This window comes from Lepidochelys olivacea (assembly GCF_965140295.1).
Source record: "Lepidochelys olivacea isolate rLepOli2 genome assembly, chromosome: 6".
Classification (NCBI taxonomy): domain Eukaryota; kingdom Metazoa; phylum Chordata; order Testudines; family Cheloniidae; genus Lepidochelys; species Lepidochelys olivacea.
The window spans coordinates 14,366,001-14,381,316 of record NC_140416.1 but is presented as its reverse complement, the minus strand read 5'-3'; the positions used below and the strand labels follow the sequence as shown (position 1 = coordinate 14,381,316).

General features: G+C 46.6%; 1 protein-coding gene across 1 annotated transcript in view; it reads left to right on the top strand.

The window, feature by feature from the left end:
• LOC311522778 (NACHT, LRR and PYD domains-containing protein 12-like) overlaps positions 1–15,316 on the top strand; it is a gene marked incomplete at its 5' end in the record, with an annotated part of 144,927 nt that overhangs the window by 93,374 nt on the left and 36,237 nt on the right. The window contains 2 exons of the mRNA XM_084632244.1: positions 6,761–6,928; positions 12,432–12,602. Of these exons, the coding sequence (XP_084488370.1) occupies positions 6,761–6,928; positions 12,432–12,602 (339 nt within the window). The remainder of the gene's footprint in view (positions 1–6,760; positions 6,929–12,431; positions 12,603–15,316) is intronic.

Here is a 15,316-nt window from a genome sequence, read left to right as displayed (position 1 = left end):
TTTGTGGGTTGCAGGATTATTTTCTTTGGTTTTTTCTGTCTTTGACTGCGGCCATGCCTTAAAGGAGGAGGAGACACACCCCAAAGACCAACAGCTAGGAGACAGCACCCTGTAATCCAAACCAGTGCTATAGCGACACCTCCAGCCAGAAAGGGACCTTAGGGATGAGAAAGGTGCCCACCGTCACCCCACAGGGGTGCTCTAGAGAAACGACCTATGACAGAGTTTGAATAGGAATCAGCAGTTTGCTCAGAAACTTCACACATTCTGCCCAGACAAGGACTTAGCCAAATAGTTCAATCAACTCATCGCCGGACCAGATCACTGTAATTCATTGTGCTGAATCTAACAATCCATATGTTGCAGCTGATAGAAAAGGACTGTCCACCTCTTCTGTGGTTTATGCCACTACAACCACATCACGTCAGTGCTCCAGTCCCTCCATTGGGTCCCGGTCAGCTTCTGCGGTCAGTTTAATGCCATGGTCTTAATCCTCCATGAAACTCCAGAACCAAGCCCAGGACCAGAGATGACTCCCAGCCAGTAGGAGCAGACAGAGAAGCAGACTCAGCAGGGCTGATGGACACTGATGTCGTCAGACAGCCTGCTACAAGTTGTCACTCTCGACATTCTGTTCCTTGTGCTGATTGGCTACGTGTTGCAACCCTGTCCTTTCCCCTCCCCTCACAGTCAGTGCATCTCAGCCACTTTCCATGCTCCATTCATTCCTTCCTCCCCACCCCCTTTCTATTTCCTTCCATTTAGCTAATCCCCACCTAGCAACTCCCATCCATCATAAACTCTTCAGGGGAGGGACTAGCTACTACTCTGAACAGCTCCTAGCACAATGAGGCCCTGTTCTTGGTTGAGCCCCAGGCACTGCTGGAGTTACTACATTATGTGATTACATCCTTCCCTTGCCATTGTTGGCACGCAGGGTGTAAACCAGTCTCTTCCATTCCTCTCTGTCATTTGCTGCTGCTTCCATTTGCTCTAAAGTGTTTAGATGGACTATTCTGCCCTCCCTGCTAAGGTTTCTTTTCAGATTTTCTCTTGGACACCCTTGTGTTCTCACAGCAGTTGATTTTCACTTGATAACTTCATGTGGGAGTCTGTGTTGGCATCTGCAGTACATGCCCCAACTATGTCCAGTGTGCCCTCAGATTGTGTTGGAAATGAGCTGCTAGTTGGTGATTTCTCAGATCTTTTTGTTGATGACGACATCTTTCCAACCAATGCCAAGAATCTTTTGCAGGCACTTATTTTCGAAGGCATCTAGTTTTCTGTCTAAAGTTTTGGTAGCTCTCCAGTTCTAGCAGCCTTATGTTAACACCGAGATTATGTTTGAATTGAAGATTCTCAGTTTTGTTCTGGTGCTGAATATCTTTGGTTTCCATAAATTGCTGAGTTTAGTAAATGCCTTTCCTATACTTGATGTCACTTCCTTCTTGAGGTATCTGTTGATCAATATGGTCGTGCCCAGATAGACGAATTGTTCTACTTTTCTGATGTTTTTGTATTCTAACGTGCTGTTACTGCTTGACCTCTGGGTTTCAAGGATGTTTGTTTTAGCATAATTAACTCTGAGCCCTGCTTGGCCTGCTATTTTTCCCAAGTTGTCTGACTTTGTAACTTTTCAGGGCTGTTGCTCAATAGCGCAATATCATTAGCTAAGTCTCGGTCTTCTTGGCATTTGCTGTCTACCTATGCTAGACTGGTATTTGTGTTACAAATACACTTCTGCATTGCTGCATCTTGTGGGATGTGTCTGTCAGTCCCAAGCCCGGATAAAGTGGGGAGGGTTGAGTGCAGAGCTAAACATGTAGTCTTGTAAAAACACCTCACCAGTCATAGAAACAGAACCAGGCTACCGTTCCGGTAAAAATGAACACTGCTGCCCCTTTGTGCTTCAGGAAGGCTCCCGATGAAAGCCAGTCTCTGGAGGCCAAGGCCCTGAAAATTTTGATGCTGACAGCAAGAAAACACTTCAGAGTTGGTTACTGGAATGTGAGAACAATGTTTCAAAGATCAAAGATCTTATAGATCATGAGAGTTATGGACAACTATAGACTTGAAATCCTGGCATCGGTGAGAGCAGATTGAGAGATGTGGATAAGAAGTGCTTCAGGCAAGAGAAGAAACATCAGATTTACTGAGGGCATAGTGACAACAAGCATTCAGAGGGAGTAGCTCTCATTATGACAGATTCTGCAGAAAAATCACGTATGAACTGGGAACCTACTAATGAGCCCATCATATACACCAGACTCCAAACCAGTAAAAGCAGGTTTTTCATACATTTCAGATGCAAAATTCTATTCACTTAGAATAAGAAGATCATTCATCTGGTGTTCATCTGAAACTCTGCACTAGTGTATCAAAACACAAATTGTTATGGGAGATGTGCACCAAAACCACATGACCTCAAATACATATGATTGTTTGCCAATAGATGTACGCACAACTGTATTCTAAAACCCAGCATGAAATTTGTTTAATTTGGAAAACGTCTAGAGGGGTAGTAGCATCTCCATTATTAAGTATGCATTAAGATTTACAGTTAAATCAGGACTGAAAACCCTTTATTTCACACTTAACACTTTGTTATAAACAAAGAGTAAGGCTATTCCTGACTCAGATCTCAGAAATGATGGACTCACATTCCTCTACCTTTCCCTGAGACCTCTGAGACCCCTTTTATCACAGAGAATGATACTGTCTTATACAGGATAATGTTGAAAATTTCATGATTTTTAAAGCCAGATTTGTGACTGTTTTCAGTTAAGATTCTTTGATACCTGACTCATTATTTGGTAACATTCAATGAGTAGCTATATTATTGCAACCCTTTGGTTGCAACCTTTCTGCAAAATAACTTAAAAACACACTGAGTTCCACTATTTCTCCTCTCCCCCACCCCTGTTTTTTAAATCTTTTCGCTTATTTCTCTTTGCTAGGGTATTTTCTTGTCTCTTTCTTATTTTCCTTCTCTACTGTTGTGGGAACAGGGTTTTCTCCTTTGGGATCCAGTTGGGGTCCTTCTTTCCCCTCAAATTTCCTCTCCCCACTTTGTGGTCTCTTTCTCCTCACCTTCTCAGGTGTCTTCTCTCTTGTTTTATCTGTAAATTTCATGGGGATTTTCTCCATTGCTTTATCTTGAATGCTGTCCTTGCTCCCCAGCTCCTGCCCCACAAGTTAGGGTTTATCTCCCCAATTTTGCCATATACCCATGGGGTTTTTCTCCGCATCTACACCCCAACCTTAGAGTCCCTCGCCCCAGTGGGGGCTTCTCTCATTCTGCCTCCAAAACATCTTGGGGCCTCTGCTCTCCCTTACAGAACTTGTGGGCTCACCCAGGGATTGAGGGCTTCTCTCCCTTATACAAATTCAGTGACTCTTTTTCTCTCCCAAGCACTGGGCGCTCTGCTCCCCCTTCAGTAGGATGACCAAGTTTCAAGGCAACTGTAGTGATGGAGGAGTCAATGCCATGTCCAGTTCTGGTGGGTGTGATGTCTGGATGTGTGTACAGAATTTGGCAGCTGTTGGGGGTGGGGAGGGCTCATGCTTGGGTGTGCAGGGGGCTCCCTTTGAGGCCTTGAAGGAGGACAAAGACAGCCATGCTTGGCGGTAGTCCCTGAGGTGCACATGGTCATCGTCAGCCTGCTGCCATGGATACCCACTGAGATGGTTGGCAGCTTTATCAGGAGCCCAGACTCTGCTGGAGCATTACAGAAACAAACAGAACGTCTACTTTTATAAACTCAACAGGGAGTGTGAAACAGGCCCTACCAACAGTTTCACATGGTCGCCCCCTCTCAGGGGCTCTTCTCTCCCCAAATATCAGGGATCCCCCTTACTGTGAGGTTCTTTTCTCCTTTGTCTTTCTCCGCTTTGATCCCTGGTCTCAGTGGGAAGGTGGGTGTGATGTCGCCAGTTCTGGGCCTGGCAGCTGCCTCTCCTCCCCAGGTCTAATTGTCAGAGTTTGGAGCTGTTGTGACCATTAGGCCTAAAAGTTGTATCCGTATTGTGAGCTCAAATGTAAACAGTATGTGAGAGTCCACAAGATGTTAATAACCATGAAAAACAGGCCAAGCTATTTACAAAATTGAATCTTGTCAGAGGTGCAAGAAAACCAGATAGAGAAAATAGATTAATCTAAACCAAAAAGTCCATATTAATATAATCCAAGGACTGCTGAAATTATGTTTGTGAAAAACAGATGATGTGGAGTCAGATATTGGTGTGAAGGATATTAGGCCTAATTGGTGGACAAAATGGTAAGGGAGATGAACTATGAAGCCCACTTTTCCCATTTTTGGGTTCCTTAAAAAAAGACTTTGGGAAAAAAATATTCAGATCACTTCAGATGAGCTTTCCCTCTCATCTCCCATCCCACCTTGCATACCAGCTCACCCCCCAGACTGCCAGCACTGCAACTCATCTTGGCTCATCTAAAGGACTTTCTTCCTGAGAGGAAAGCCGGCTGGCCTTAAACTTGTTTGAGGAACTTTGTTTTCACCTGTGAGTGCTGAACGTCATCACATTATCATGACATCCAATCCCCAGCCCATCAGTGGGGTATGTAACTAGCAGCACCACAGAAGCACATAAGATCCTGCATTGTTCTCCCTTCCTTTGTTTTGTTGTTTTCTGCCCCCCTTTCTTTCCTTCTGTTCTCTTTTGGCTTTTCATCAAATCCTGAAGTTAGATATGTTGTATTCATCCAAGCCTGCCTTGTCCAGGAAGAAAAGATCCACTCAACTAACGTCCCTGACCAGATTGTAAAACAGAGTCCTGGCGGTTGGTGTCGTGGTCGATTTGCCAGCCAAAAAGCATCCATATATAAATAACCAGCAATACTGTGTTCCAAAAACATCCACAAAACCAATATTTCACTCTTCTTTTCTATCCTATCTCTCTTCCACCTCATGTCTGTCAGTTTGTTAAAAAACAGGACAAGTAAATGCCTTTTATACATCAGGACCGAGAGTAAAATTACTCCTTTCCTCTTCATCAAGGAAAGGTTGTTCTGGAAATAAGAGACTGATATTTTGCCTCCAAAAAAAGAAAGACTTCAAAGGCTTTGACTTAGTGTGTTTTGCATAATCACTCAGCCACATTTTCAATATAAATGACTGTTTTGACTTCTTGTTCTTTCTTTGTTTAATCAATAAACTTTTAATCGGAATGAATGTTTTTGACTGTTTGCCAAATAACTGAATAAAACCAAGGCCTCTTCTTAAAATAACCTCAAACCTACTGTGATGCATGACCAGAAAGGGTTAAGTGTTCTGCAGGATAAATAACTCAGATTCAACCCTTAAAGACATGCGGGGAGATAACGTTTGTGTTTTTGTGTATTTACATATATATGGGTAGTGATCAACAAAATAAAGAATAGCCATACTGGGTCAGACCAATAGTGTCAGGCAGTGCCTCTGAAAAGCAGGCCTAGGGGTTGGAGTGTAGGCTGCAGGTAGGTGTACAGTTGGGCTTAGGCCAAGGGTGGTGTTGCAAATGAGATCCAGGAACAGGCCGGGATCAAAACTGCGATCAAAGTCTGTAGATGAACCAGACTCTGAACTGTAACTGAAGTCCAGGGGCAGGAGAGAGGTCGAGGGCAGGTGGTCAGAGTCCAGGGACAAGCCAAGACAGTATTGAAGCCAGTGTCCATATACAGGCCAAAGGTTGAAGCCGAGTAGTCAGAGTCTGAGGGTCTGGGGAGGATCAGCAGGCAGAGGCAAGGCTGGAGCAGGTCGGTGACAGGGCTGGAGCAAGGTTAGAGTAGGCCACGGACAATACTGGGACAGGGCTCAGGCAAGGCTGGGCCAGGAGTAGGTTGGGAGTCTCCAGAATCTGATGCACTGCGAGGCAGCAGGAGGGTTCCTGGCCAGGTAGTGCTGTTGTGCAGACTGATCTGCAGCTCTGGTGGGCCTGTGGAAATACCTGAGCCTGGGAGACACGTGACCCAGGCTTTGGTCAGGGATAGCCCTCAGGCATGCAACAACAACCTGAGTCAGTGCAGACACTGTGGGAAGGGCAGTTGAGCGAGTAACCCTGGTTTGCCTGAGAGTTTGGCTCACAAATGGTCCATCTAGCCCAGTATCCTGACCTTTTGACAATAGCCAAGGCCAGGGGCGTCAGAGGGCTGTGCTTTGCAGAGCTAGTGCAAGGGGCACGGAGGATCAGGATCTCTCAACTCCTGCTCTGAGCCTGGCCCAGCTGCCTGCGGAGGGGGCTCCCCCTACAGCCTCCCTGTAGCGATAGGCCTGCTCTCATTGGGTTGCACCATTCCTGGGCTGATCTGTGCCAAGTCCAACCTGATTGGTTGAGAGCTGAGTGGGCAGGACTTAAGTGAGAGCTGAGTGGGCAGGACTGTGCCCATCCTGAATTCTGGTTGGTCAGTAGAAAGGGCTGGGGGGCTACCCAGGGAGGAAAATCTTATTTCTTACTGAAAATCTTATTCCTCATTGGTCAGTGACAAAGTTTTGGGGATTTACATATCTGGGCCATTCTCAGTGCTGACTGGTTATTTCTGAAGGGGAAGCAGTGGGGCTTAAGCAGGAAGATCCATGCAACATTGGTTACTTATTGGGTAAGGGGTGGGGCTTGAGACAGGGCCTAGGGTAGAATTTCTGGCCCATTCTCAATGCTGATTGGTCAGGGAGAGGGGCTGGTGGGTGGGGCCGCCTGTCAGAACAGCTGTGATGAGTCCTGTTCACACCGTGATCCTCCTTTTCTGTGTTTCTCTCTCCTGCAGCTTTGAGGAGTGTGATCTCACAGACACTTGCTGTGGGGATCTCGCCACTCTTCTCAGAACCAACCAGAGCCTGACAGACCTGAAGCTGGGTGGTAATAAATTGGGAGATGCCGGCGTGAAGCTGCTGTGTGAGGGACTGAAACAAAACTGCAAATTACAGAGCCTGAAGTAAGTAAGATTTGGGTTCATCTGTGTGTTTACAGATGTCCTCTGTCAGGGTTCCCTCCCCACTCTGAACTCTGGGATACAGATGTGGGGACCCTCATGAAAGACCCTCTAAGCTTATTTTTACCAGCTTAGGTTAAAAACTTCCCCAAGGCACAAATTTTGCCTTGTCTTTGAACAGTATCCTGCTACCACCAAGTGATTTAGACAAAGATCAGGGAAAGGACCACTTGGATTTCCTATTTCCCCAAAATATCCCCCCAAACCCTTACACCCCCTTTCTTGGGGAGGCTTGAGAATAAACAAGGTGAGCACAAACCAGCTTTGGATTTTTAAGACCCAAAAAACCCAATCAGATTCTTAAAAAACAGAACTTTATTAGAAGAATAAAAAAAAGATAAGAGAACAACCCTGTAAGTTCAGAATGGAAGATAATCTTATAGGCAGTCAGATTCAAAACATAGAGAATCCCTCTAGGCAAAACCTTAAGTTACAAAAAGACAGAAAAACAGGAATACACATTTCCTCCAGCACAGCGAATTTCACAAGCCAAAACAAAGAAAACCTAACACATTTTCTAGCTAGATTACTTACTAACTTTACAGTAGTTGGAGGCCTTGATCTGTTCCCGGCAAAGGTATCATACAGACAGACAAAAGCCTTTCTCGCCCCCCTCCTCCCCGCCCCCAGATTTGAAAGTATCTTGTCCCTCATTGGTCATTTTGGGTCAGGTGCCAGCCAGGTTACCTGAGCTTCTTAACCCTTTACAGGTAAAAAGACTTTGCCTCTGGCCAGGAGGGATTTTATAGCACTGTATACAGAAAGGTGGTTACCCTTCCCTTTGTATTTATGACATCCTCTATGTAAAGAGCTTGACAGGGTGCATGGCTGGTGGCTGGTCCCTGCAGCTACATGGAGAACCTGAGAGTTCAGTGTCTCCAGTACATGGGTCACAACATGTCCCGGCCTGCCCTGTTTGGAAAATGGAAACTACATAAATCTGAGCCCACACCTGACAATTAGCTCCTCAGCCCCCTGTTTTTCAGGGAATATATGTATGTATATAAACAACTTTTAATAAAATGCATTTATTAAAAAGAGGTCACTGTTACCTTTCAGCTAACAGCCTATTTTATAGATTATTCTAATAATTTTGACACCTTGAATTTTCATATACAGTAAAAGCTGTTTTATCCAGCACTTCACCAATAGGAAATCTCTATAAACCAGCATTTCTGATCTTCATTGAAATGCCAGTTCATAGTCTGGTTGGCATGGGACCATCAGGGATTTGGGGCACAAGAGGGGGTGCGAAGCGTGGGCTCTGGGAGGAAGTTTGAGTGTGGGAGGGGGTTTGGGGTGCGGGAGGGGGTGCAGGGTGCTGGATCCGGGACCTGCTCAACTTGGACAGCTCCCCTCAAGCGGAAACCTGTCCCGGCTGCTCCTAGGCGGAGGTGTGGCCAGGCAGCTCTGCATGCTGCCTCTGACCACAGGCGCCACCCCTGCAGCTCCCATTGGCTGTGCCTCCTGCACCCAAACTCCCTCCCTCTTAGTTAACCGGCATTTTTCACTTTCCAGCACCCCCCTCCCCCATTCTCCCAACATGCCAGATAAAACAGCTTTTACTGTATACAATGAATAAAAACAAAAGAGATACAAGGGATCTGAGGATTCTAAATCTCCCCATCTGAGCAGAAATACTCAGTTTGGGTTTAAGCTTCAGCCCCAGCCATGGTGGCTTCTGCCTTTGATGTCCCCAGGGCTGGGGCTGACTGTGCTCCCAGCTGAGAGCCACCACCAATTTCAAGAAACACCCTCTGAAGTGCAGCCTGTTGGGGATGGGGATGTGTGTTTACAGTTACAAACAGGGCAGGTGAGAGCAGGTGCCAGTGTTGGACTCATTATAAGAAACTAAACCTTTTGGGGAAAGCTGTGGCTCTTCCTTTTTGTCTTTCAATACATTTCTGCTCTGTTTCTTCTGCTTTCAAGATAGAAGCCCCATTCCAGGCCTCTGAGGTTCTGGTGAACTCTCAGGACTTGACGCCAGATTTTCAAGAGAGCTCCGCACCCAGCAGCTCCCATTGTGTTACTTGTGACCAGATTTTCAAAGGATCTGCAGATTGGATGCTGAGCCCCCTGGAAAATCTGCCCCCAAAGCACCAGCAGAGTCATCTGCAAAATCAGCCTTCTGTTGCACCAGCTGCTGTCCCTCACTGGAGGTTTGGGGTTAATGCCCCTAATTCCCAATGCAGGTTCCCCTTTGTTGTCGCAGGAACATCAGATCCATGGCCTGGAGTGCTGAGGTGTTTCTGTCACCATCTACCCCACTAAGCCGCTATCACAGAATCATAGAATATCAGGGTTGGAAGGGACCTCAGGAGGTCATCTAGACCAACCCCCTGCTCAAAGCAGGACCGATCCCCGACTAAATCATCCCAGCCAGGGCTTTGTCAAGCCTGACCTTAAAAACTTTTAGGGAAGGAGATTCCACCACCTCCCTAGGTAACGCATTCCAGTGTTTCACCACCCTCCTAGTGAAAATTTTTTCCTAATATCCAAGCTAAATCTCCCCCACTGCAACTTGAGACCATTACTCCTTGTTCTGTCATCTGCTACCACTGAGAACAGTTCAGAGCCATCCTCTTTGGAACCCCCTTTCAGGTAGTTGAAAGCAGCTATCAAATCCCCCCTCATTCTTCTCTTCTGAAGACTAAACATCCCCAGTTCCCTCAGCCTCTCCTCATAAGTCATGTGTTCCAGTCCCCTAATCATTTTTGTTCCCCTCCGCTGGACTCTTTCCAATTTTTCCACATCCTTCTTGTAGTGCCAAATACAATGAATTCAGGATATATATATTTTTTAAATCTCATGAGTTTTAAGACGGTCACATGACGATGCTCAGTTTAAGACTTTTTGCGGCCTGACTTGTCATTTTTGAATATTTGGCAACATACACTGAGCGTGAATCTTAATGCAACGTTTTAACATCAAACTTACTATAAAATATTTTATAAAAAAATTCTAAGTGCCACTCTGTCTTCCCTTTTTTAAGTTTGTTTTGTATTTGTTCTGTTGTTTCTCCCTTTGCTCAGATATTTTCTTCTCTCTCTGTCTCTTTTTTCCTTCAGTCTTTTGAGTGTCTGTGTTTGCCCTCAAATTTAACCATTTTCTTTTTCCTACCATTCCTCCCTCTCACTCCATCTTCTCCGTTTTCCTCCTGCTGCTCCCTAGAGACTCCCTCCACGATTCATTAATTCTTTCTGTCTTGCTCTCTGTATCCTTATTAATTCTCCTCTGTCCTTCATATTACTTTCCAGGAGTGTCCCCTGTTTCCTTTACAGTCTTTCCCCACTTTCAGTGCTCTTCTTTGGAGGTCTCCTTCCTCTACACCATGGTGGGTATTTCCCAAACCTGCCTTAGCCTTATCTCTGTCATTGAAGATATCAGGGTGTGTATATGGGGGGGGGTGTTCTTTCCTTACTCCCTTTATTACCACTGAGTGGCAGAAGGGGTCTCCTTTTAATTCCAAGTAAGGTCCATTCCGCTCAAAAGTCCTCCCCACACTTTGGGGTCTCTTTCTCCTTACCTTCTCAGGTGTCCTCTCTCTCTCTCTTAACCTTTAAATTTTTTTTTTGGGGGGGGGGGGGTTCCTCTTCTGCTTCAACTTGAATGCCCTCTTCTCTTCACACCGCCCCAAAATAGGGTTTATCCCCTAAGATTCTCACATACACCTTTGGGGTTTTTCTCCCCCTATTTGACCCAATCTTAGAATCTCTCCCCTAACCCCCATTGCAGGCTCCTCTCTTCCTGCCTCCAAAATATCTTGGGGGTTCTACAAACCCTGACAGAACCTGGGGACTCCCCAAGGAATGCCTGCTTCTCTCCCTTGTATGAATTCAGCGGCTTTTTCTCTCCCAAATGTTGAAGTTCCCCTCTATTTGGCAGAGTAACAATATTTTTAAGGCAACTGAGGTGATGAAGGAGGCCGTGCAGGTGACAGTTCTGGTGGGAGGGATGTCTCAACATGTGTGCAAGATTTAGCAGCTTTTGGATGTGGGGAGGGCTTGTGCTTGAGAGTGCAGGGGGCTCGCTGTGAGCTCTTGAAGGAGGGCAAAGACACTCATGTTTGCGGGTGGTCTTTGAAGTGCACATGGTCATAGGTGGCCTGCTGCCATGGTTACCGACTCAGCTGGCTGGCAGCTCCATCAGGAGCCCAGACTCTGCTGGTGAGTTACAGAAACCAGCAGAACTTCTGCTTTTATCACCCCTCCAGAGCCTCTGGAACAAGCCCTGCCAACAGAGTAGGGTTGCCAATTTTCTAATTTCTGAAAACTGGACACTAAAGCAGGAGTGCTGGAACCTCCCACCGCTCAGCCACTTCCCTTGAGGCCCTCCACTCACTCCTCTCCCTGCCTTCCCCCATTGCTAGCTGCTCTTACCCTTCCCGCTTCCTCATCATTCAATTCCCTCCACCGCCCCATCTCCCCCCCGACTCCCGAGCTTGGCTCCCTGTGCTCCCAGGGCTGGGATGTGAGCTTCACTCCTCGATGTGGAGCCTGACTACCCACAAGATGCATGTAGGAAGAGGTCCTGAATGAGCAGGGGCTGGCATGGGTTGACAACCTGTCACCTCCCTGCACCTCCTCCCCACCACCTGCAGTATCTGGACTTTTTGTGTCTTGTGACGGATACGGTACAGGTCCCCTTTCGACTAGACTTTCCAGTTGAAAACCGGACACCTGTATAACTGGGTCACACAGTCGCCCTCCTTTCAGGGATTCTTCCCTCCCGAAACCTAGGGGAACCCCCTGCCATGGGGATCTTCCACTCTTTGTTTCTCCCCCACTTTGGTCCCTGGTCTCAGAGGAAGAGAGGCTGCCAGTGCTGGGCCTGCCAGCTGCCTCCCCGCCCCATGTCTGAGGGTCAGAGCTGGGGTCAGAGACAGGAGACAGCTGCACTCTGCAGGGGAGCAGCCAAGCTCGTGCCAGGGGCGTGGAGGGGGCAGGATATTCCAGCTCGTCCTGCTCTGAGCCTGGCCCAGCTGCCTGGGGTGGGGCCTGCTCTGATTGGGTCACACCATCCCAGGGCTGATCAGTGCAAAGTCCAAGCTGATTGGTCAGGAGCTGAGTGGTCGGGACTTAAAGGGCAACTTTTTACCTTTTCTGAATTCTGGTTGGTCAGTGGAGAGGGTGAGGGGGTGGTGCTCAGGAGGGAAGGAAGGAAGGAAGGAGTCTTACCCCAAACCTTATTCCTCATTTGTCAATGGCAGAGTTTTGAGGTGTCAGACCATTGTTATTGTTCACTGGTGAAGGGTAAATGGCAAGGGGTGGAGTTTAGACAGTGGATAAGGACGTGGGCTTGAGTCAGTCTGTAGCGGGACTTCTGACTCATTCTGGATGCTGATTGGTCAGAGAGAGGGGCAGGTGGGCAGGGCCGCCTGTCAGAACAGCTGTGATGAGCCCGTTCACACCCTGATCCTCCTTCTCCGTCTTTCTCTCTCCTGCAGCTTGGAGGAGTGCGGTGTAGCAGACGCTGGCTGTGGGGATCTCGCTGCTGTTCTCAGAACCAGCCAGAGCCTGGCAGAGCTGGACCTAAGTGGTAATAAACTGGGAGATGCCGGCGTGCGGCTGCTGTGTGAGGGACTGACACACCCGAACTGCAAATTAGAGAAACTGCGGTAAGTAACATTTGGCCTCCTTTATGCATTTATGGGTGTCCTTTATGTAAAGTGCTCAACAGGGTGCGTATCTGGTGTCTGCTCCCTGCAGTTACAAAGAGAATCTGAAAATCAAGTGTATGTACAGCACTTGCAGGAAGGACTCACAATGTGTCCTGCCTGTGAGAGTTGAAAATGTAAGTAAAGCTGGGCCACCCTAGACAACTAACTCCACGGCCTCTTGGTATAAGTTTTAAAATCAATGCATTTTAATTAAGAAATGGTTTTAAAACTTATATCAGCAGAGTGAATAGCAAAATCAGCCTCCTTTTGCAGAATCTGTCCATACCACTGGGATTAATGCCGCTAACCTCTAATGCCCGGACTCCCATTCTCTCCCAAGAACATCAGACACACTACCTGAAGGGCTGAGGTGCTTCCGCTGCCATCTAACCCCATCAGCCCACAAGCAAGGCCTTGAAGCTCCACCTGGCAGCATGTAGATGGATATGATTCATCTCGGGGCTAGTTGTTGGACTAGATGACCTCCTGAGGTCCCTTCCAAACCTGATATTCTATGATTCTATGCTGTTACTTTTTGAGTCTTTGGCTTGTTGTTCTTCAAATTATGTTTTGGCCTTCCCAGTTATATTTTTACGCTTCACTTGCCAGAGTTTAGACTCCTTTCTGTTTTCCTCAGTAGGAATGCCTTTTTGCCTCTAACTGTTTCTTTTACTTTGTTTAGCCAATGTGGTACTTTTTTGATCCTCTTACACCATACAGGAAAGTCAACAAGGTCTGAGTTACTTGAGTTACAGAATAAATCACAGAAGGCAAAGGATCCCCTGAGGGCCGTGTCTGTAACAGGCAATCTCTATGGCATTTTTGGTGTTTTTAAGGGGTCCAGATTTTAGGGTCTTATCCTGGAATAATGAGGCCAACACAGTGAGTTCATCCACAGAACTGGCTTGGGGAATAACAGGACATGTAGGAACAGCTGCGTCTTCTGCTGCAGCTGGAAGGTTCCCATCTTGGGTTATTCTTATAAAAGCATTTGTGACTCGTATGTACTGTGCAAATGGGCCCAATCTCCTTGTGCACTAGCAAGGGAATAGGTCTCAACCCTTTGCACATTATCCCGTCCAAGGAGGAAGAACAAAAGAAAACAGCTCTCTCTAGTTTATTGTTCTCCTCCCCTATGGAAGGAGGCACCCATGGCTTGGGCAATTGCCCAAATGTTCTGTTTACACATCGGGATACCCCAGTGTGCACAGCTGCCCAAAACTCTGATCCTGGTTTCTCCGCCTCCCCAAGTGAGTACCTCTCCGTAAAGCTGTAAAAACAAATTTATATCTTCTCATACTTACCAGCAGGGGCATCATTTTCTAGGGGGCAGTTGTCCCTGCTTCCCGCTGGACTTTCTGTAGGTCTGTATGCTCCATTATGTCTTCCACTCCCCGCCTCTCTAGGATGTAATATATCCACATATATTGTTCTATATGCTGACACAACTTCGCTCCCCATCCCCTGGAATTTTTCTGAGAGGAGGCCCCTGCTGACTAGCCCTGTCTCAGACTTTCCACAACACACTAAGGGCTTAGTCATCTGGTTTGATAAAGGGTGGCCTGTGTTTTCAGGGTATGCCCTGAAAAAATAACTTATAACTGGGGCCATTACGCTGTGTATCATCTCTGAGAAGAGAAGAGGAGCAGGCCTGCTTAGGCAGACTGTTGTTTGCTGAGAATAACAGAGTGATGGCAGGGAACTAACTGTTCAGCCTGAAAATACCCAAGTGAGAAAGGAGAAAGACATGGGTCTCCTCCCAGGAAAGGCAATGGCCAGGTGAGCTGGAAGCCTGAGTGGGGGAGACCTTGCTGGACCAATGAGGGGAAATAACAGTGCAGGTCCCTGAACTGTGACAATTAAAATCAACTTCATCAGAAGGGTCACTGAGTTAACTGTGTTATATAATAAATCCCCTTTTCTTCAGCTTTTACCAGACAAAGTGGTACTCAGAACTATTCCAGAATTCCTGCCTAATGGAGTTCTCCTTGTCATTTCCATCAAAACACCTCTCTCCTAAACCTACCATTGTGTTATTCATAGTGGTAAGAATGACTATTAATTAATGACAGTGAATAGTCATTGGGCCAGGGAAAGACAGTGAGAATGACTCTACTGCCCATGGATGAGTTGGGGCACTCAGCTAGCAGGTTGGAGACCTCAGTTCACGTCCCTGATCCACTAGCTATTTAATTATTTATAAAAAGTGGAACTTCAATAGGAGAGACTGAGAAAGGCCCACACCAGAATATCCTGTAGTCCCAAATTCAAATCCATTCTCCATTGGGGGCTGTGGGGAGCTGTATCTAGGACTCACAGATCACACTGGACTAACACTTATCCAGAGGACACCACCAGCACTTCCTCCAGCCATATGATTAATCTAGTCCTCCCTTGCTATTGGTAAAAGTGCCTGAAATCAAAATGAAAAAATTGAGATGGGTGAACATGAAACGTTTCAACTTGAATTTTTTTTTTCTGACTTTTCAACTCATCAAAAATTTTGAAAAGTTTCATTTTCCATTCAACTCTAAATGAAACATTATTGTAATTGTTTGAAGTTGTCAGCAAACTGAACAATCCATTCTATGCCCAGCTCTAGCCTGGACAGCATCCTGCATTTACCTGGGGTGGAGACCCCTGTGTCCCAGCTCTGAAACATACTAAAAGGA